The sequence below is a fragment of the Peromyscus leucopus genome, chromosome 4, assembly GCF_004664715.2.
Source record: "Peromyscus leucopus breed LL Stock chromosome 4, UCI_PerLeu_2.1, whole genome shotgun sequence".
Classification (NCBI taxonomy): Eukaryota; Metazoa; Chordata; class Mammalia; order Rodentia; family Cricetidae; genus Peromyscus; species Peromyscus leucopus.
The window spans coordinates 64,209,725-64,234,003 of NC_051066.1; the positions used below are offsets into that span (position 1 = coordinate 64,209,725).

The 24,279-nt window shown below is 37.4% G+C and overlaps 2 protein-coding genes across 2 annotated transcripts; both read right to left on the minus strand.

The window, feature by feature from the left end:
• Positions 1–447: 447 nt before the first annotated feature.
• LOC114683689 (olfactory receptor 4S2-like) lies at positions 448–1,403 on the minus strand. The gene has a single exon (XM_028858003.2). The coding sequence runs from the start codon at positions 1,401–1,403 to the stop codon at positions 450–452; it is 954 nt and encodes a 317-aa protein (XP_028713836.1). The 3' UTR covers positions 448–449.
• Positions 1,404–15,606: 14,203 nt separating this feature from the next.
• LOC114683699 (olfactory receptor 4S2-like) lies at positions 15,607–16,685 on the minus strand. Its single transcript, XM_028858009.2, has one exon. The coding sequence runs from the start codon at positions 16,683–16,685 to the stop codon at positions 15,732–15,734; it is 954 nt and encodes a 317-aa protein (XP_028713842.1). The 3' UTR covers positions 15,607–15,731.
• Between the last annotated feature and the right edge of the window lie 7,594 nt (positions 16,686–24,279).

Below are 24,279 nucleotides of genomic sequence, written 5' to 3' on the forward strand. Positions count from 1 at the left end.
TATAAAATCATTGCCATTTTTCTTAACTCTGGTGTGTGTGTGTGTGTGTGTGTGTGTGTGTGTGTGTGTGTGTGAAGAAACACCTATTTGTGACATTATTTCTCATTTTACATTTCTATTTCAGTGTTGCACATCAACATTTCCCATGCCATTAAAATTCTTGCTGCATAATATTTTGCCCAAAATAATCTCCCTCAGTTGCAAGACATAGGATATATGCATAGGAGAGGTATTTTAAATAAGATATTTGAATAAGGTATTTTAAATAAAATTACCTGAACATAAACATGAGAGTATGATCATGATTATCATACCTTACTTCCATATAACCCAGTACCCCATCATTTCTCTCCTGAATCCTGTGAGGTTGCTGTTAGTGTTTCACTAAGCAATGGCATTAATCAAGGCTGAAGAAATTGAAGTTTGCCAAATTAAATGCTAACTCTCAGCTATTTTCCTGTAGTCTGCCAGGAAACCTTTCTAGCCCACAGTTTCCTCATTGCATTCTTTACTTCTGCATTTCTCAGAGTGTAAATCAGAGGGTTCAGCATGGGAGTGATAATGGTGTAAAATACAGCCACCATCTTATCCTCTGAGAAGGTAGTGTCAGGCCGCATATACATGAAAGTACAGGGACCGAAAAAGATGATGACCACAGCAATGTGGGAACCACAGGTGGAGAGAGCTTTGCGTCTGCCTTCTGCTGACTGCTTTCTCAGAGACACCAAAATAACTGTATATGAGATTAGTAAGATAACAAAACCGCCCAGTGCAACGGTACCACTGTTCGAAGTCACAACAATACCAACAATGTAGGTGTCTGTGCAGGCTAGTTTCAGGACAGGGTGTACATCACAGAAGTAGTGATCAATCTCATTGGGTCCACAAAAGGGGAGCTGTACCACCATAGCCACTTGCATAACGGAGTGAAAGAATCCACCCACCCATATTCCCAGCAATATCTTGTTACATCTGTCCCGGTCCATGATAGTCATGTAGTGCAGGGGTTTACAGATGGCCACATATCGATCATAGGCCATGACAGTAAGAATGAAGATCTCAGTGCAACCAAAGAAATGAGAAGCAAAGAGTTGTAACATGCACCCCACATAAGAGATAGTTTTTTTCTTCGCTAACAGGTCAATGATCATCTTGGGTGCTATGGCTGAGGAGTAGCAAATGTCCACAAAAGATAGAAAGTTGAGGAAAAAATACATGGGGGACTTGAAAAGATTGCCAGTGCAAACTGTGAGCATAATGAGGAGGTTTCCCAGCACTATGACAATGTAAAAGAAGGAAAACACCACAAAGCATACTTCTTCAACTTCTGGGTTCTGAGAAAGACCCAAGAAAATGAATTCAGTGACATTGTTTACTGCTATGGAATAAGATCTTGAAGCCATATTCCCAAGAGTATGTTATATTGCCTGAAATAAAAATGAAAAAGACCATCAACATTCATTTCTCTTTAAACAATGAAAAATTAAAGTGGCTGGAGTTGGAAGGTGAGCCCTTATGTCTTCCATACTCAGGCTTCAGTTTAAATGTATCTGTTCTGATCAGCTTACCTCAGTGTTATATCCCCATGCTCTTTTGTGTTCAGATGAGAAGTGAAGTCCAAAGGCATAAGGCCAATTTTACAGACTCAGATGACACCTGAAGAACTCCGTCCTCTTCTATGTAAGGCTTATACACAGCTTCTAAAGTACTTGGATCCTTTGTATAAGATAAACAGACTTCCCTCTGAAGTATCAGCAAATGCTTGCTGCATTTTTTGTATGGAAATGAGAATGTTTTCTCAGATTTTCTCTGCTTCACACTGCCCGTCTCAGTGTCACATCTGCTCAGAATTTACAAGTAGCACAGCCCCAGTGACTTCTTCAGACTTCCCTTCCCCTAAAAATTGGGTCATCGTGAAGTGAAATAATGGCCTCTCATCTGACCTCAGAGTTCAATATCCCTATGTAGTGTTATAGAAAGAGTCTAAATTAGACATATTTGATCATGTAATAATCCCACTTTAAGCCAAATGACTCAGTTCATTTTATGAGACCTCCCTTAATTTACTTGTAATATAATAAACTTTTAAGGTATTATTATTTGTCATAAATTGTCACTTCTACAATGAAAGTAAATCATTCCCATAAGCATAGAAAAACCACAAAATCCTGAAGAAGAGACAAAGTTAAGATAATATGCATCAATATGGCAATAATTAATGATAATAGAAGAAACTTCTGTAGATGAAGCCAGCTCTGCCAGCTTGATTAAGATCCCATATAATTTCTTCAGCTGCAATAGGGGTCACTCCAGGATTACTCCATAATTTCCTTAACTTGATATTTAAATGCCTGTATGAAACAAAGAGAAAAACAAAACAAAAACAAAAGAGGAAATGCTCTGCACTTTAACATCAGCTTTTCTTCAGGCATCCTCATATTAGCTACACCATACTGCTTTATGTGGATGACTTTGAATTCATAATTTCTGAGAGAGGTTATCATTCTATTGGGCTGGAATGACTCTCAGGAGAGGACAAATTTGATTTCAATAGAAGTATCTTTAGCAGTACAGTTACAGGCATTCTAATGGGCATCATTGATATGGGAAAGCAAATGTGGATAAGCTGTGATTAATAGAGGTTTCAAGATCCTTTCTTAAATCAATGCACAGCATAAGTGATCCTTATGGTGGTAAGCTTGGGAATGCGTCTCTCAAGGTACACTATGTTTAATTCTTTCAGCCACAGGATGTTGCAAATTCAGCTGTCTTTTGCAGAAAGAGCAGGCCAAACAAGGGATTCTGAGAAGCCATGTGTGCTGTGAGTGTTCAGGTATTTGTCCTAAAGTTGTAGAAAAATCACTATACATCCGTCTCCTTTTGTGTATTGCAAATAGAAGGGGAAAGTGGACAAGAGAACTGTGGTCTTCTAATCAGATTTGGCATTAAGTTCAATCCGAAGGTTTTATGAACTGTGATTCTTTTGGCATCTTACTGATTTTAAAAATAGAAATTATTCAAAACTAATGAGCTCCTATTACAGACGTTTAGAGTAACTACTACTGTGTTTGTTGATTTGTTTATCTAGAACAGATAGATACTTACACACAAACTTGATACTGTTCCTGCACTGTCTAAAGCACCGAGGAGGAGGGGAAGCACTCTTTCTCTAAGACAATGTGCATCTAAAAGTCTCCTTCTCCATTTTTCAACATTTCACACTTGATGTTCGTTCCAAAGACTAGCATTTTCTTATTACCAGTTATAATTCACTATCTCTAAGGCACCATACATACAGATATGTCATTCTGTTAACATTGTCACTATAATCTCATACTTTATTTTCTTAAAAATACAGGGTATTTAAATTTTATTATAAATGGAAAAAAGTTGAAACCCACCTCCTTCCACAAACTTCATGTCCTTAGTTTGAGAAGAAAGACAAATCTTGCTGATAATTTTCAAATGGGCTTGGACTCACATTAATTTTTTTCTTCTCCTTAGATAGTGTAGTAATCCTAAGTAATTATAAAAAATGATTATCAGGGAATCCGTGTTCTCCTAAAAATAGGATGACAGAACTCAATCTTCCTTGTTCTAGAACTTCTCATTTCCCGATATCTGCCTAGGCATTGTGCCTTTTACAAAAATGCTCCTTCTTCTACTTCTTATGTAGTCTAGTTAAGGAGAGGAAAAAACCTGTATGACCTTGGGGAGAATATATTCCCAGAGACTTACTCTATGTTCAAAATAACATTGCAAACCTAAAAAGCACTTTAAGTTCTAGTTTCAGTTAAACTTAATTTAAATTTAAAACTAAGTGACTATTTTAAAGTTAAAGCTTAATCAATGCTCAGCTCATAGCCATAATACAGAAAAAAAATTTAAAAAATTAACATTTTGATTATAACTTTATTACTTAAATTAATATACATTGATACATATATTAAATAATATGTTTATTATATAACCCAATTTATCTTATTGTTTAGAAGAATTGCTCTATTTCTAACAAACTAAAAAAGCTATATATAAAGAAAAATTAGTAGATAAATAGTCACTCTTAAAGTACTTGGCCAAACAAGATAATACACCTTTAATCCTAGCACTTGGGAGACAGAGTCATAGTGTTCTCTATGAGTTCAAGGCCATTCTGGTCTATATAGAGAGTTCCAGGTCAGCTACAGCTACATAGTAAGACCCTGACTCTGATTTAAATGAACAAACAAACAAAAGAAATAAGGAAGACTGGAGACAGAAGACAGATTTGGAGCAGAACTGAATTGCAACAAACTAATTCACCGAAAAACTTATGGGTGTATATACCCACAGACAGCTAAGTGTCCAACAGTACCCAAGATCCATTAAAAAGTGATTGACAGAAAATAAAAATAATACAGAGAATAAAAAAGTACAAAATAAAAAAAACAGCTTTTGTCAGAGTTGTGGGGACCCTCAATGACAGCTTAATTTTCTCTTTTGTTCACAGCAAAATATCCATATCACTGGTGGCAACAAGGAAAGAGCTTTGTTTCTGGAATAAAAATGATATAATTTTATGTGTCTATTTTATTTTTGTAGTATACTGTTTTGGAAGTTTACCATGCAGTTGCATTATTGGTGACTTGTTCTTATTGAGTACCAAGAGATATGCTACTCTATAGTCATTCCCTTGTGGATATTGGATATTTGTATTGCCAGCTTATGACTATTATAAACAATACTTCTGTGAACATTTTTGTGCAATTCGTGTGCACATAAATTTTCAGTTCTCTTGCACTGGAACATAAAACTGTAACTACTCTACACTACTGTAAAGTGTATGCAGAGCGCCTAGGACAGTCTCATGCAGGCTCCCTCATTGTCAGTTCAGTCTCTGTGAGCCCCTATGAGCCCAGATTAGTTGATTCTGTGAGTTTTCTTGTGGTGTCCTTGACTGGCTCTTACAATCCTTCCTCTTCTGTAGGATTCTACAAAGCTCAGCCTAATGTTTGCCTGTGGTTCTTCATCTGTTTCCATCAATTGCTGGATGAAGCCACTCTCATGAAAATGGGGCTAAGCATCAATCTATGAGTATAGCAGAATGTCATTAGGCATCATCACATTGGCATTTTTTTCCTTCCAGTTGTGTTTGTTTGTATCTTAGGTCTCTGTGTCATCCAGTGGGTCCTTGCTATGGAATAATGCTTTTGTACACTGGTTTAATAAAATGGTGATTGACCAGTAGCCAGGTAGGAAGTATAGGTGGGATAAGCAGACAAGGAGAATTCTGGGAAGAGGAAGGCTGAGTCAGGATTTGCAGCTGCCACACAGGGTGCAGCATGTAATGGCACACAGGTAAAGCCATGGAACTTGTGTCAACATATAGATATTAACAGAAATGGGTTGAATTTAAGTGTTTGTGCTAGTCAGTGATAGGCCCCAGCTAATGGCCAAGTTGTTTTAATTAATATATACCTCTGTGTGTTTCCTTGGGTCAGAGTCACTGCAGACTGGGCAGGACACAGGAAAACTTTCAGCTACAGGTCCTGGTGCTTCAGGCAGTCAGGTATAGGTTTACTTGTGGCATGGGTGTTAGGCTAGACCCGTCATTGGTTAGCCACTCCCTCAATCTCTAGGTCAACCTTTCCCCAGCACTTCCCATAGGCTGGACAGGCTGTAGGTCAAATGTTGTGTGGCTGGGTTGGTGTCCCAATCCCCCTTCTTGAAGTGCTGCCTGGTTACAGAAGATGGCCAGGTCAGGCTATGCATCAACTATTGCTAGGAATCTTAGCTGGAGTCATCTTAATAGATTCCTGGGAGATTTTCTTGCATTAGGCTTTTCCCTGATTTTGAAATGACTTCCCTTTTCAGTAGTCTCTTTCAGTGCTCTTCTCCTCTGCCCCCACAACCTGATCATGTTCTCATCCCCACCTGCTACAGTCCAGTCATGAAATTTCTTCTATTTTCCCTTCCCAGGGAAATCCAGCCATTCCCCATGAACACTCTTTGTTATCTAGTTTCTCATGGTCTGTGGATTATAGCATTTTTATCTCTTGTGGGCGGCAAGAATATATTATAGAGATTCAGCTGTGTATTAAAGCTATACTTTGACAAGCCAAGGATCAATCAAAAGGCAAGCCATTTATTATGAATGTTTGATACTATCCAGCCTTTAATATTTCAGCTGTTTTCTACTATGAAATTCTTGCATGCCCAAATATTTCCAAATCTGTAGAGGGTAAGGAGATCTTGGGTAGAGATTTCTGAGTGCCAGGAGTAGAGAGTAGTGGAATGGAGAATGAAGGAACAGAGGACAAAGATGAGGTTGGAAGCATAGGAGTTTAGTCATTAGCAGGACTATGAGCTAGGGAACTGGACAGAACTGAAGTTATGGGAAGAGAATTTCATCCCAGAGAAATAAAGTAGACAGATAAAGAGCTTGATGTATCTATATTTATTGTCATGCTGAATGCCTAACAGAGCTATAGCTGTTTTGATAGAATTTTGTCTTAGAGGAATAAAGTTAACAGATATTAGTGCATAGTGTACATAGATTTTTGTCCCCTCAGATATCTGATACCTGACTTAGTGCAATCCCAAAACCCTGAGTATTCAATAATTATCCTGTATTTTACAGCTAATATCCACTTATGAGTGAGTATATACCATGTTTGTCTTTCTGGGTTTGGGGTACCTCACCCAGGATGATTTTTTTCTAATTCCATCTATTTGCCTTCAAATTTCCTGATATCATTGTTTTTAACAGCTGAGTAATATTCCACTTTGTAAATGTATCACATTTTCTTTATCATTCCCCAGTTGAGGGACATTTAGGTTGTTTCCAGGCTTGGGCTATTACCAATAAAGCTATTATGAGCATAGTTGACCATGCATTCTTGTGGTATGATGGAGCATCCTTGTGGTATATGCCTAAGAGTAGTATAGCTGTGTCTTGTGGAAGATTGAGGCCCTGTTTTCTGAGAAACTGTCATAAAATGTTAACTGAGAAAAAGCTTGTCGTGTTTTATTTTTATTGCATGCTGACATTTTAAGCAATTTTCCTAATATGTGAGAAAACAATTGTGCCATTTTTTAACATGGACTTCCTTCAAACTTGGCATCATCAGTCTTCCAGTATGGTCTTGAGCTGTTTATAATCCTCCCTTATAATACCTTTATTTTCTATAGAATCTAAGGAAGTAATATTTCACTCTTCATATATTTAATATTTTTCATTTTGTATCAAAAACAAGTCTTCATATTGCATTTGTTTGTTGTTTATGTGTCTCTTTGTGTGAACACACACTTGCCAGGGTGTGCAAATAGAGATGATTAGACAACTTTGGGAATCACATATCTCTTTTCACTATGTGGGTCCAGAAAAAGAGCTTAGGTCATTAAACTTGGTGGTTTGGTTCCTTTACCCATTGAGACATTCTACCAGTCCTGATGTCTGTTCTTTACACTCTGTGCATTTGGCTATGTGAGTCTACTGCTATTGTGAACATTAGCTCATCTTATTAATGACTCATCCCTTCACTTACAGGAAGCATTTACAGAAAAGTTTGCTTTTGAGTTGTTTCAGGACTGTCTTATTTTTTAAATATTACAAACAACCACTTCTGATGCATAGAAGACCGTATTTGATTAGATTAACCAATGGCGATAATCTGGGTGTTAATATTGTTAACATAACCATATAAAGTATTCCATGGAGGTTGTTTCATTTGATTTGTCATTGTCTCCATTGCATATGTGGCTGCTTCCTGAGTTCTCTGCTTTTTTACCCCACAGAGTTGTTAGCAATATTTGTATTCATTAATATACACCATAACCAATTGCTTCAATCTTAGACAGGCTAACTTGCTTACATCTGCATAAATCTTCTATTTTAGTCATCCTAGCAATTTTCTCTGAATTTTTCAATCTTTTCAAATGAATACATTATACTTTATATCAGTGATATATAAAGAAAGAGTATTGAAATATATAGCAACCCTAAATGGAGTGCTACAGAAACACCCTGCAACAAGAGATTGAGAAGATTAGACTGTGACTTTTTATTACAACTTAGTATCCATTAGTGAAAATAACAGACAATTCACAAGCACAAGGAATGATTATCACAGACTATCATATAATAACACAGTAGATTATAATTTATGTGGTATGATTCTTATAGACTGTCTTGGAACAATATAATAGACTCTGATTTATAAAGAACAATTCTCACAAACTATCTTATAATAATAAGATAGAAGCCGGGCGGTGGAGGCGCACGCCTTTAATCCCAGCACTCGGGAGGCAGAGCCAGGCGGATCTCTGTGAGTTCAAGGCCAGCCTGGGCTACCAAGTGAGTTCCAGGAAAGGCGCAAAGCTACACAAGAGAAACCCTGTCTCGGAAAAAAAAAAATAAGAAGAAGAAGAAGAAGATAGATTCTAACTGTTGTGCCCAGGTTGCAAGACCTCCAAGCAAGACCACCACAGAGCCAATATCCGATGCAAACACAGAGGATTTTAATGACAAAACAAGCAAGCTTGGTCCACCATCCAATATCTGACACAGCGGGTGAAGGTGGAGGGCCCTGAGCACTCACTTTAAGTGGTTTATATAGGAGAAGTTTACATGCAGCTTGGGATTGCACATGGGGTCTAGAAGGGGCAGTTCTTTCTTTTTTTTTTCTTTTCTTTTTTTTTTTTTTTTTTCTTTTTGAGACAGGATTTCACTGTGTAGCTTTGGAGCCTGTCCTGGAACTTACTAACTTACTCTGTAGCCCAGGCTGGCCTGGAGCTCCCAGAGATCCACCTGCCTCTGCATCCTGATTGCTGGGATTAAAGGCATGCACCACCACTGCCTAGCTGAGGCAGCTCTTTGAAGTTACTGGCTGAACTATAAGCATGAGGTTACTGATGGCTAACAGGATTCAGGGTATCTACAGAGACATAAATTTTTACTCCCTATGCCCTGCTTTGGTTGAACCCAGGATATATACTTTCAGATTTTTTGTTCAAGTCCTACTCTCCTCAAAGGTCAACTTCTTTTCAGTTGAGCCCATCACTCCCCATATCTTCTTTTGCCAAGTACAGGATACATAGCTTTATTGTCCCAGCCTTGTAAGTCAAACTTCTGATCACTTCTAAAACTGCTGGACAGCAAATACCTTTGGAGGAGAGGAGGGGAAAGCATCTCTCAAGATGGCTCCTGGTTTCTCCTTTTACAACTTGTGTCATTTGTGCTATTCTTAGTCAGAAATGCATAAGGACATGTCAACCTAATTATTTGTAGAGTAGATGAAATTTGTGATTAAATTTAGAATATACCAATGCCTAAAAGAAACAAAGAGAACTTCTTATGGAATGCTAACACCTGCTTCTTAACTTAGTTGTTGGTTACATAAAAATGCTGTGCATATAAATTCATAAGCAGCACATGAGTCTTTATGCACAGTATTCTATGGCTTTACTGTTTATACTAGCTTTTAAAATTGGAAGGTTGCTATCCTTGTTTGCTTTGTGTTGCTGTGATAAGACATCATGACCAAAACCAACCTTGGAAAAAAGGTTTACTATATCTTACAGTTTAGAGTCCATCATTGAGGGAACCAAAAATGAACTCATTCAGAAATTACAGACATAAACTAAAGCAGAGACAATGGAGAGGTACTGCTTACTGGCTTGTTTTCCATGACTTATGCAGCTCTTTCTTATAGAACCCATAGCCACTTGCCTAAGGATGACACCACTCTGAGTGAGCAAGAAGCCCTTCTATCAATCACTAATCAAGACAAAGTTTCCTAGACATGCTTACAGGACAGTGTGCTAGAGGTGTTTTGTCAACTGAGACTCTCTCTGTCTCCCCAGGTGACCAGTTTAGAACAAGTTTTCAAAACTAATCAGCACTGTAGCATTTTATTCATCTTTGCCAGATGATATAACATGAATAATATGCCTTTAACTAGAACAGGAATTTTCACCCAAAACCTAGACAGCTTTAAAAGACAGTTCTAAAATGGAGTCAAGAGCAGCTTCCTAGTTGTGTCTCCTAGGAAAGCTGTGATGGAGAGATAACTCAGCCTGTAGGCTTGAGCTACAGTATGGCCAGTTCATCGCACAAAGGCTTGAGTGCAGCATGGCAGATTCCTGCCACTCTACACAGTGGTGTCTGAGAGCCATGCAGCACAGTGTAGTGGATTTAGCTTTTGCTAGAAAAAAAAAAGGAAGTGCTTTTTGGGCTATACACTGCTGGATGGAAGCATAGACCTGCTGCTTCACAGAGTCATCAATGAGCATGGTTCCTCCAGAGCTGGTTCTAAATGTAGTTCTCCCATGTAGAGAAGCTGAAGTGGGAAGATTGAGCAGCCAAAGCTGCCATTTCAGTTCTAGTAACACTGCTGTTTGAAGCAATAGAGTCACAATAAGACAAATGCAGATTGGATCAACCCGAAACAGTTCACAATGTGTGTAAAAATGTACGGAGGCTTGAATGAGAGAGGAAAAGAAATCTAGACAGCTATATAAAGAAATGCATAGTTTTAAAAAATAAAGTATTTAAAGAGACATTAAAAGTAATATAAAAAATAAGCCATGTAAAGATGGAAATCACACAGAGAGTCTGGATTTTATTGTCTTTGGGATTTTTAATGATAGAGAGACATTTACTTGTAAAGACTGCTGAGTTAAACCAATATGTATATTTTAAAGGTATACTGACTTCAAAATTTGGATCTGAAAATATGTTGCTTTGGAAAGGTGGCTCTGCTTTTGTTTCCAGAGGAAGCAAGAGGCTATAGATTTGTTCCAGATGAAGATGGATCAGATTTGATCTAGCCAGACCTCCTGAACCTTAACAGATGTTTCCTATCAACAAAGGTTTTAGCTGGTCTTCCCTGGAATTAACAATTATCTCAAATTGTCTCAGGATCTCCATGAGACTACCAGCATCCACTAGCAGCAGGAAGTAACCTAGTACGCTATGCCCACATTCCAAAAAAATAGATTATGAATGTTTGTCATTGTTTAGGTTGTTGGTTACAAATTGTTATCGGTCATGGTCAATATCCTTCTAAAAGAAGAAAGGGGGATATGATATAGAAATAAAGGATGTAGATGTGATAAGATAAAAGGAAAGATTATTGAATCTACTTTTTTTGTTTTTTAACAACTTGTTTAAAATGTTCACAATGATCTATATTTTAGTTCATTACAAATTAAAAGATAATTTGCTACACTGTATATTTCTACTCTTGTTTAAGGTATTACGTTTGAGAAGCTCTTTTAAATAGTATTGGAGCCGGGCAGTAGTGGTGCATGCCTTTAATCCCAGCCCTCGGGAGGCAGAGCCAGGCGGATCTCTATGAGTTCGAGGCCAGCCTGGGCTAAAAAGTGAGCTCCAGGAAAGGCGCAAAGCTACGCAGAGAAACCCTGTCTCAAAAATCAAAAATAAATAAATAAATAAATAAATAGTATTGGATAATTAAGAAATACAGATTAATAATTAGTCTTCTATGATAGTCAAAATTATAGTCATGTTAAGTTTTCTAGGTAAACATAGATATAATTCAATTTGGTAGATAATATTCAATCACTTCAAAGGCCTACAGAATATGGCATTGAAAATGTTTTAAAAAACTTAGACTTTTCTGGACAATGAGACATGTCTGCTCCTGGCAGCCACAATCTACTTCAGAGAAGATAAAGGGCATTGAAGAAACTTTGTGGAATTTGCTTTCTTTGTGGCAAAAGTTAGCCACTGGGCATAAAAGTACCCTTATATCCACTGCTTGAAAGTATGTTGTATAAAGTGGACATGCAGGACCCATAGGAAGGTGACAACTGAACATTGCAAGACGAGATGGTCTTTCAGGTTCCTGCTTTTCAGAAGAAACTGCCAGACATTCTACAGGACACAGAGAGAAATGACTGAGAGACTCTAGGCCTGTAAACTGAAGAATGGATGCCCCAACGTTGTAGAGGAACTTTGAATGACTGTTCAGTTATCAAGCTGTCTCTGTCATTCTAGATTTTAGAAGTTGCTTAAAATGTTCTTCCTGTTTACTTAGGTAATATTATATACTTCTGGAGTCTTTGATGTAGTGGTAGACTAGATAGTTATAATTGTGGTTTTTCTTGGTTATGAAAAGTGATAAGATAGATATGAAACCTTAGACTTACAAATATAGGATAGATAGGATATCTTCTTTAATTTTGCCAAACACAAATAGACTAGATATTATAACTATAATTCTTGCTGGATAACTGTTTTGTTATAAATAATTTCACTATGTTCAAGTTAAAACATTTTTTGAAAAAAAACTAGAGGAAACGATGGGTGATATCATCTGTATGATGTGAATATGTGTTGCTCAGATTAATTGATAAAGAAAGCTCTTTGCCCAATGGTGAGGCAGAATAAGGTTAGGTGGGACATTCCAACTAGGCAGAACAGGGAGCCAGTGCTAGTTGCAGCCAGAAGAAGCGAGATGTAAATTACCAGTAAGTCACAAGGTACGTGGCAAAGTATAGATTCATAGAAATGGGTTAATTTAAGATGAAAGAGCTAGCTAGTGAGAAGCCTGAGCCATTAGGCCATACAGTTCAGAATTAATATAAACCTCTGTGTGTTCATTTGGGTTTGAGCAGCTGTGGGACTGCAGGGTCATGGAAGGTGGGTGGGACCAGGAAAACTTCAACTACCTTTAACTAATTTTTAATAAAATGTTGTGTAAAACTTTTATGATGGCTATGTTTATGGATATATACATACATATCTATATGATGTATGAAGGTATGTCAGCTGGGATGAGAATGCTCCTCCTAAAACTATAGGCTTTCTTATAAAAACCCAAGTATCAGGAATTGGAAACCTCCATTTGAGTTTCTGGTCAAGATCCCAGAAACCCCAGACAATATACATCACTGCTATGATTCATAGTGTCTTTCAGAAAAAGGAAATAAAACTGAATTTCTGAAGACACCACACTCTTTGGACACAGGATTTGAAGAAATTGGTCTATATCTGGCCTGGTAACCTCTTCACTCAGGACTAAATCTTATAGTTTCAGGAGGAGCCATGCATTCTACTAACAGTGAATAGCAATAAACAGTCCTATTCTTCTGTAATATCTACAAGCCACAAAAATTAACAGCATGACAGAATAATCCAAAAGCTGCAGTAGTGGCACTTGTATCCAGGGGGAATGAACTGTCACCTAGTTGCACTTAAGGTCCACATGATAAGAATTCATTTACACCGTAAACTTAGCCAACCATCCATGGACCATGAGGCTATGGAACCTAGATGAGAGCCTACTACTACTCATCTACTAAATCAGTAATATTTCTCCATGAATTCTAAAATACTTATCATTATAGCCACAGAAAGTGTATCTCCCACCTCTCATCAAGGATTCTTCTTATGCAGCAGACAGAGACCGTTACAGAAAGCATAAGTGGTGAAATTATAGACACCAGCAGACCTTGAGTCCCTGCCCCCAGATAATCCATTACAGTACAACGCCAACATTTAAATCTCAGGGAACATCACAAACATGGTGTGCAAAGATAGTAAGAGCCAGAGGACTAGGACAATGTGAGAATGTTTCTTCCTAAAACAAACAAATAAGAACATAAAATGGGGAGGGAGGCAAGGGACTGGATCTGGGATGAACTTGAGGGAAATGTGGATACAGTCAAGATACATTGTATGAAATTCTTTAAAAATTTTAAAAAAACATATATTGCTTTTAAACAAAGCTTATTTCATTGCCAGAATATAGTCCTAATGATGAAATAATGTACAAAAAGGCTTATGTGAGATTATACCCAGTTTAATGATTTAGGGTCCATGGAGAAACATAATTCAGGAGAGCAGATGTGCTATCTGCCCATTTATCTTACCACAGAATAGGAAAATGACAATAGATCTTACATGTATTAAGTGCTGGAACCAGTCATGAAAAACAGACATAGCTCAGAAATTTACCTTCCTTTCAGAAACACTTGATGGCCCCAGACTTTCTGTAGGGCATTCTTCATCTCTGTGTTTCTCAGGGTATAGATCAGAGGGTTGAATATGGGAGCTATGATGGTGTCGAAAAGAGCAAACACTTTATCTTCCGGGAAGGTGGCAGCTGGTCTGATATAAATGAATAGAGCAGGTCCAAAAAAACAGGACTACAACAGTTAAGTGGGAACTGCAAGTACACAGAGCTTTCTTTCTGCTCTACACAGAGTATGCCCTTATGGTATACAATATGAAAAAAAGGGATCCACAAGATGACAAAGATTTTAGGGAGAATTTGTTTTTCATTTCTAAAAGACAGAACTATTTATGTCCTGCTTAAAAAATTATAGGGAATTTAGAAATATAACAAGAAGAATGAAAAAATATAATGGAAATGAGGCAGGAAGTTACAGTCAAGTTTCAAATTCTATTTACATAGAGAGAAAGAAACCTTTGCTGGGAGTGTCTTACTCAGGAAAGTGAAGGAAAGCAGGAAACAAGGTCTGATTCTGCTAGGCTGCCCATAAATTGCTATGCAGCTGAGATTGTGTCTGAAATCTGGATTCTCATCCTGACTCCCTTGCCCCACCCCTACCTCCGCCAGGCCCACATACACACATACCCCTTAGTACTAAGTTTTCAGGCTTATCCAGTAAACATATTATTTATTTTGTTAACATTAAATCATATGAATACAGCAATGTTATTCTTAGGCAATACAGGCTTTCCCAGGAGTAACATTTATATTCTGTTCTCAATATAATTAAAACTTATGTATAGGAAGAAATAGTAGCTGGATAGTTTTATTTTAGCAAAATACAATGAAACAATGGTAAAGGCACATTTGTATTCAATATTTACTCTAGTAAAATAAATCTCAGTGTGTTGATCCCAGTGAAGGGAAAGGTTATACTCAGAGATCTATCTAAAATGAGAATGGGATAAATGGAATGGTATCAGAAGAGAGATGTTACAGATCAGTCAATCGAATATTCTAATTGCTGGACTAAAAGAAAATGACTAATAATGAATAGAAACACTATTTAGCAAAACCAAATGATTAAAACAAATTTTTTGTGTTCCAAATATTTTTTTACATTCTTTGCTAGTTGTACCACAGTTTCAATGTTGTGAAGCTTAATATTCTTGTTTTCTGAAATCTATTAAGAAGATATTGCCTTGGATGTGATCCGTCCCATGTGTATAATCCTTTATGAAATATACATACACTGAAGGCTTAAAAGGTAAATATTTTTTTTCTCATTTTTTTTTTTGAGACACGACTTCTCTATGTAGCCCTGGCTGTCCTGACACTTGCTCTGTAGAATACGTTGGCCTGGAACTCATAGAGATCCCATTATTTAGCAGGTGCTGGGATTAAAGGCCACCTTTAATATGCCACCACCACCCAACTTAAATACCACATTTCTAAACCCTAGAAACAGCCTTAAGTATTTCATTGTCATGCACTCAACTTAAAATAGTTAAGTAGGAAAAAGAGACAGCAATAATTTTATATGATTCTTATGACTGAATAATGGAAATTGTTTTCACTCACATTTCTGAAAATTACCTGAACATAAATATGAGAGTATGATCATGATTATCATACCTTACTTCCGTATAACCCAGTGCCCCATCATTTCTTTCCTGAATCCTGTGAGGTTGCTGTTACTGTTTCACTAAGCAATGGCATTAGTCAAGGCTGAAGAAATTGAAGTTTGCCAAATTAAATGATAACTCTCAGCTATTTTCCTGTAGTCTGCCAGGAAACCTTTCTAGCCCACAGTTTCCTCATTTCATTCTTTACTTCTGCATTTCTCAGAGTGTAAACCAGAGGGTTCAGCATGGGAGTGATAATAGTGTAAAATACAGCCACCATCTTATCCTCTGAGAAGGTAGTGTCAGACCGCATATACATGAAAGTACAGGGACCGAAAAAGATGATGACCACAGCAATGTGGGAACCACAGGTGGAGAGAGCTTTGCGTCTGCCTTCTGCTGACTGCTTTCTCAGAGACACCAGAATAACTGTATATGAGATTAGTAAGATAACAAAACCGCCCAGTGCAACGGTACCACTGTTCGATGTCACAACAATACCAACAATGTATGTGTCTGTGCAGGCGAGTTTCAGGACAGGGCGTACATCACAGAAGTAGTGATCAATCTCATTGGGTCCACAAAAGGGGAGCTGTACCACCATAGCCACTTGCATAACGGAGTGAAAGAATCCACCCACCCATATTCCCAGCAATATCTTGTTACATCTGTCCTGGTCCATGATAGTCATGTAGTGCAGGGGTTTACAGATGGCCACATATCGATCATAGGCCATGATGGTAAGAATGAAGATCTCAGTGCAACCAAAGAAATGAGACGCAAAGAGTTGTAACATGCACCCCACATAGGAGATAGTTTTTTTCTTCGCTAACAGGTCAATGATCATCTTGGGTGCTATGGCTGAGGAGTAGCAAATGTCCACAAAAGATAGAAAGTTGAGGAAAAAATACATGGGGGACTTGAAAAGATTGCCAGTGCAAATTGTGAGCATAATGAGGAGGTTTCCCAGCACTATGACCATGTAAAAGAAGGAAAACACCACAAAGCATACTTCTTCAACTTCTGGGTTCTGAGAAAGACCCAAGAAAATGAATTCAGTGACATTGTTTACTTCTATGGAATAAGATCTTGAAGCCATATTCCCAAGAGTACGTTAAATTGCCTGAAATAAAAAAGAAAAAGACCATCAACATTCATTTCTCTTTTATAACCAATGAAAAATTAAAGCGGCTGGATTTGGAAGGTGAGCCCTTATGTCTTCCGTACTCAGGCTTCAGTTTAAATGTATCTGTTCTGATCAGCTTACCTCAGTGTTATATCCCCATGCTCTTTTGAGTTCAGATGAGAAGTGAAGTCCAAAGGCATAAGGCCAATTCTTACAGACTCAGATGACACCTGAGGAACTCCGTCCTCTTCTATGTAAGGTTTATACACAGTTTCTAAAGTACTTGGATCCTTTGTATAAGATAAACAGACTTCCCTCTGAAGTATCAGCAAATGCTTGCTGCCTTTTTTGTATGGAAATGAGAATGTTTTCTCAGATTTTCTCTGCTTCACACTGCCCAGTCTCAGTGTCACATCTGCTCAGAATTTACAAGTAGCACAGCCCCAGTGACTTCTTCAGACTTCCCTTCCCCTAAAAATTGGGTCATCGTGAAGTGAAATAATGGCCTCTCATCTGACCTCAGAGTTCAATATCACTATGTAGTGTTATAGAAAGAGTCTTAAATTAGACATATTTGATCTTGTAATAATCCCACTTTAAGCCAAATGAATCAGTTCATTTTATGAGATCTCCCTTAATTTATTTGTAAAATAATAAACTTTTAAGGTATTATTATTTGTCATAAATTGTCACTTCTACAATGAAAGTAAATCATTCCCATAAGCATAGAAAAACCACAAAATCCTGAAGAAGAGACAAAGTTAAGATAATATGCATCAATATGGCAATAATTAATGATAATAGAAGAATGTTCTGTAGATGAAGCCAGCTCTGCCAGCTTGATTAAGATCCCATATAATTTCTTCAGCTGCAATAGGGGTCACTCCAGGATTACTCCATAATTTCCTTAACTTGATATTTAAATGCCTATATGAAACAAAGAGAAAAACAAAACAAAAACAAAAGAGGAAATGCTCTGCACTTTAACATCAGCTTTTCTTCAGGCATCCTCATATTAGCTACACCATAGTGCTTTATGTGGATGACTTTGAATTCATAATTTCTGAGAGAGGTTATCATTCTATTGGGCTGGAATGACTCTCAGGAGAGGACAAATTTGATTTCAATAGAAGTATCTTTAGCAGTACAGTTACAGGCATTCTAATGGGCAACATTGACAAGGGAAAGCAAATGTGGATAAGCTGTGATTAATAGAGGTTTCAAGATCCTTTCTCAAATCAATGCACAGCATAAGTGATCCCTGTGGTGGTAAGCTTGGGAATGCCTCTCTCAAGGTCCACTATGTTTAATTCTTTCAGCCACAGTATTTTGCAAATTCAGCTGTCTTTTGCAGACAGAGCAGGCCAAACAAGGGATTCTGAGAAGCCATGTGTGCTGTGAGTGTTCAGGTATTTGTCCTAAAGTTGTAGAAAAATCACTATACATCCGTCTCCTTTTGTGTATTGCAAATAGAAGGGGAAAGTGGACAAGAGAACTGTGGTCTTCTAATCAGATTTGGAATTAAATTCAATCTGAAGTTTTTATGTACTGTGATACTTTTGGCATCTTACTGATTTTAAAAATAGAAATTATTCAAAACTAATGAGCTCCTACTAGAGAATTTTAGAGTAACTATTACTGTTCTTGTTGATTTGTTTATCTAGAACAGATAGATACTTACACACAAACTTGATACTCTTCCTGCACTGTCTAAAGCACCGAGGAGGAGGGGAAGCACTCTTTCTCTAAGACAGGGTGCATCTAAAAGTCTCCTTCTCCATTTTTCAACATTTCAGACTTGATGTTCATTCCAATGACTAGCATTTTCTTTTTACCAGTTATAATTCACTATCTCTAAGGCACCATACATACAGATATGTCTTTCTGTTAACATTGTTATTATAATCTCATACTTTCTTTTCTTAAAAATACAGGGTATTTAAATTTTATTATAAATGGAAAAAAGTTGACAACCTACCTCTTCCACAAACTTCATGTCCTTAGTTTGAGAAGAAAGACAAATCTTGCTGATAATTTTCAAATGGGCTTGGACTCACATTAATTTTTTTTCTTCACCTTAGATAGTGTAGTAATCCTAAGTAACTATAAATAATGATTATCAGGGAATCCTTGTTCTCCTAAAAATAGGATGACAGAATTTAATCTTCCTTGTTTTAGATCTTCTCATTTACCGAAATCTGCCTAGGCATTGTGCCTTTGACCAAAAATGCTGCTTCTTCTACTTCTTATGTAGTCTAGTTAGGGAGAGGAAAAAAAGCTGTAATGACATTGGGGAGAATATATTCCCAGAGACTTACTCTATGGTCAAAATAACATTGCAAACCTAAAAAGCACTTTAAGTTCTAGTTTCAGTTAAATTTAAAACTAAGTGACTATTTTAAAGTTAAAGCTTAATCAATGCTCAGATCATAGCCATAATCCAGAAAAAAAAATTAAAAATTAACATTTTGATTATAAATTTATTACTTAAATTAATATACATTGATACATATATTAAAAAATATGTTTATTATATAACCCAATTTATCTTATTGTTTAGAAGAATTGCTCTATTTCTAACACACTAAAAAATCTATATATAAAGAAAAATAAGTAGAGAAATAGTCACTCTTAAAGTACTTGGCCAAACAAGATAATACAACTTTAATCCTAGCACTTGGGAGACAGAGTCATCGTGTTCTCTATGAGTTCAAGGCCATCCTGGTCTATATAGAGAGTTCCAGGTCAGCTACAGCTACATAGTAAGACCCTGACTCTGATTTAAATGAACAGACAAACAAAAGAAATAAGGAAGACTGGAGACAGAAGACAGATTTAGAGCAGAACTGAATTGCAACAAACTAATTCACTGAAAAACTTATGGGTGTATATACCCACAGACAGCTAAGTGTCCAAATGTACCCAAGATCCGTTAAAAAGTGATTGACAGAAAATAAAAATAATACAGAGAATAAAAAAGTACAAAATAAAAAAAAACAGCTTTTGTCAGAGTTGTGGGGACCCTCAATGACAGCTTAATTTTCTCTTTGGTTCACATGCAAAATATCCATATCACTGGTGGCAACAAGGAAAGAGCTTTGTTTCTGGAATAAAAATGATATAATTTTATGTGTCTATTTTATTTTTGTAGTATAATGTTTTGGAAGTTTACCATGCAGTTGCATTATTGGTGACTTGTTCTTATTGAGTACCAAGAGATATGCTACTCTATAGTCATTCCCTTGTGGATATTGGATATTTGTATTGCCAGGTAATGACTATTATAAACAATATTTCTGTGAACATTTTTGTGCAATTCGTGTGCACATAAATTTTCAGTTCTCTTGCACTGGAACATAAAACTGTAACTACTCTACACTACTGTAAAGTGTATGCAGAGTGCCTAGGACAGTCTCATGCAGGCTCCCTCATTGTCAGTTCAGTCTCTGTGAGCCCCTATGAGCCCAGATTAGTTGATTCTGTGAGTTTTCTTGTGGTGTCCTTGACTGGTTCTTACAATCCTTCCTCTTCTGTAGGATTCTACAAAGCTCAGCCTAATGTTTGCCTGTGGTTCTTCATCTGTTTCCATCAATTGCTGGATGAAGCTACTCTGATGAAAATGGGGCTAAGCATCAATCTATGAGTATAGCAGAATGTCATTAGGCATCATCACATTGGCATTTTTTTCCTTCCAGTTGTGTTTGTTTGTATCTTAGGTCTCTGTGTCATCCAGTGGGTCCTTGCTATGGAATAATGCTTTTGTACACTGGTTTAATAAAATGGTGATTGACCAGTAGCCAGGTAGGAAGTATAGGTGGGATAAGCAGACAAGGAGAATTCTGGGAAGAGGAAGGCTGAGTCAGGATTTGCAGCTGCCACCCAGGGTGCAGCATGTAATGGCACACAGGTAAAGCCACGGAACTTGTGGCAACATATAGATATTAACAGAAATGGGTTGAATTTAAGTGTTTGTGCTAGTCAGTGATAGGCCCCAGCTAATGGCCGAGTTGTTTTAATTAATATATACCTCTGTGTGTTTCCTTGGGTCAGAGTCACTGCAGACTGGGCAGGACACAGGAAAACTTTCAGCTACAGGTCCTGGTACTTCAGGCAGTCAGGTATAGGTTTACTTGTGGCATGGGTGTTAGGCTAGACCCGTCATTGGTTAGCCACTCCCTCAATCTCTAGGTCAACCTTTCCCCAGCACTTCCCATAGGCTGGACAGGCTGTAGGTCAAATGTTGTGTGGCTGGGCTGGTGTCCCATTCCCCCTTCTTGAAGTGCTGCCTGGTTACAGAAGATGGCCAGGTCAGGCTATGTATCAACTATTGCTAGGAATCTTAGCTGGAGTCATCTTAATAGATTCCTGGGAGATTTTCTTGCATTAGGCTTTTCCATTTTTTGAAATGACTTCCCTTTTCAGTAGTCTCTTTCAGTGCTCTTCTCCTCTGCCCCCACAACCTGATCATGTTCTCATCCCCACCTGCTACAGTCCAGTCATGAAATTTCTTCTATTTTCCCTTCCCAGGGAAATCCAGCCATTCCCCATGAACACTCTTTGTTATCTAGTTTCTCATGGTCTGTGGATTATAGCATTTTTATCTCTTGTGGGCGGCAAGAATATATTATAGAGATTCAGCTGTGTATTAAAGCTATACTTTGACAAGCCAAGGATCAATCAAAAGGCAAGCCATTTATTATGAATGTTTGATACTATCCAGCCTTTAATATTTCAGCTGTTTTCTACTATGAAATTCTTGCATGCCCAAATATTTCCAAATCTGTAGAGGGTAAGGAGATCTTGGGTAGAGATTTCTGAGTGCCAGGAGTAGAGAGTAGTGGAATGGAGAATGAAGGAACAGAGGACAAAGATGAGGTTGGAAGCATAGGAGTTTAGTCATTAGCAGGACTATGAGCTAGGGAACTGGACAGAACTGAAGTTATGGGAAGAGAATTTCATCCCAGAGAAATAAAGTAGACAGATAAAGAGCTTGATGTATCTATATTTATTGTCATGCTGAATGCCTAACAGAGCTATAGCTGTTTTGATAGAATTTTGTCTTAGAGGAATAAAGTTAACAGATATTAGTGCATAGTGTACATAGATTTTTGTCCCCTCAGATATCTGATACCTGAATTAGTGCAATCCCGAAACCCTGAGTATTCAATAATTATCCTGTATTTTACAGCTAATATCCACTTATGAGTGAGTATATACCATGTTTGTCTTTCTGGGTTTGGGTTACCTCACCCAGGATGATTTTTTTCTAATTCCATCTATTTGCCTTCAAATTTCCTGATATCATTGTTTTTAACAGCTGAGTAATATTCCATTTTGTAAATGTATCACATTTTCTTTATCCTTCCCCAGTTGAGGGACATTTAGGTTGTTTCCAGGCTTGGGCTATTACCAATCAATAAAGGTATTATGAGCATAGTTGACCATGCATTCTTGTGGTATGATGGAGCATCCTTGTGGTATATGCCTAAGAGTAGTATAGCTGTGTCTTGTGGTAGATTGAGGCCCTGTTTTCTGAGAAACTGTCATAAAATGTTAACTGAGAAAAAGCTTGTCGTGTTTTATTTTTATTGCATGCTGACATTTTAAGCAATTTTCCTAATATGTGAGAAAACAATTGTGCCATTTTTTAACATGGACTTCCTTCAAACTTGGCATCATCAGTCTTCCAGTATGGTCTTGAGCTGTTTATAATCCTCCCTTATAATACCTTTATTTTCTATAGAATCTAAGGAAGTAATATTTCACTCTTCATATATTTAATATTTTTCATTTTGTATCAAAAACAAGTCTTCATATTGCATTTGTTTGTTGTTTATGTGTCTCTTTGTGTGAACACACACTTGCCAGGGTGTGCAAATAGAGATGATTAGACAACTTTGGGAATCACATATCTCTTTTCACTATGTGGGTCCAGAAAAAGAGCTTAGGTCATTAAACTCGGTGGTTTGGTTCCTTTACCCATTGAGACATTCTACCAGTTCTGATGTCTGTTCTTTACACTCTGTGCATTTGACTATGTTAGTCCACTGCTATTGTGAACATTAGCTCAACTTATTAATGACTCATCCCTTCACTTACAGGAAGCATTTACAGAAAAGTTTGCTTTTGAGTTGTTTCAGGACTGACTTATTTTTTAAATATTACAAACAACCACTTCTGATGCATAGAAGACCGTATTTGATTAGATTAACCAATGGCGATAATCTGGGTGTTAATATTGTTAACATAACCATATATAGTATTCCATGGAGGTTGTTTCGTTTGATTTGTCATTGTCTCCATTGCATATGTGGCTGCTTCCTGAGTTCTCTGCTTTTTTACCCCACAGAGTTGTTAGCAATGTTTGTATTCATTAATATACACCATAACCAATTGCTTCAATCTTAGACAGGCTAACTTGCTTACATCTGCATAAATCTTCTATTTTAGTCATCCTAGCAATTTTCTCTGAATTTTTCAATCTTTTCAAATGAATACATTATATTTTATATCAGTGATATATAAAGAAAGAGTATTGAAATATATAGCAACCCTAAATGGAGTGCTACAGAAACACCCTGCAACAAGAGATTGAGAAGATTAGACTGTGACTTTTTATTACAACTTAGTATCCATTAGTGAAAATAACAGACAATTCACAAGCACAAGGAATGATTCTCACAGACTATCATATAATAACACAGTAGATTATAATTTATGTGGTATGATTCTTATAGACTGTCTTGGAACAATATAATAGACTCTGATTTATAAAGAACAATTCTCACAAACTATCTTATAATAATAAGATAGAAGCCGGGCGGTGGAGGCGCACGCCTTTAATCCCAGCACTCGGGAGGCAGAGCCAGGCGGATCTCTGTGAGTTCAAGGCCAGCCTGGGCTACCAAGTGAGTTCCAGGAAAGGCACAAAGCTACACAAGAGAAACCCTGTCTCGGAAAAAAATAAATAATAATAATAATAATAAGATAGATTCTAACTGTTGTGCCCAGGTTGCAAGACCTCCAAGCAAGACCACCACAGAGCCAATACCCGATGCAAACACAGAGGATTTTAATGCCAAAACAAGCAAGCTTGGTCCACCATCCAATATCTGACACAGCAGGTGAAGGTGGAGGGCCCTGAGCACTCATTTTAAGTGGTTTATATAGGAGAAGTTTACATGCAGCTTGGGATTGCACATGGGGTCTAGAAGGGGCAGTTCTTTCTTTTTTTTCTTTTCTTTTTTCTTTTTTTTTTTTTTTTGCTTTTTGAGACAGGATTTCACTGTGTAGCTTTGGAGCCTGTCCTGGAACTTACTCTGTAGCCCAGGCTGGCCTGGAGCTCCCAGAGATCCACCTGCCTCTGCATCCTGATTGCTGGGATTAAAGGCATGCACCACCACTGCCTAGCTGAGGCAGCTCTTTGAAGTTACTGGCTGAACTATAAGCATGAGGTTACTGATGGCTAACAGGATTCAGGGTATCTATAGAGACATAAATTTTTACTCCCTATGCCCTGCTTTGGTTGAACCCAGGATATATACTTTCAGATTTTTTGTTCAAGTCC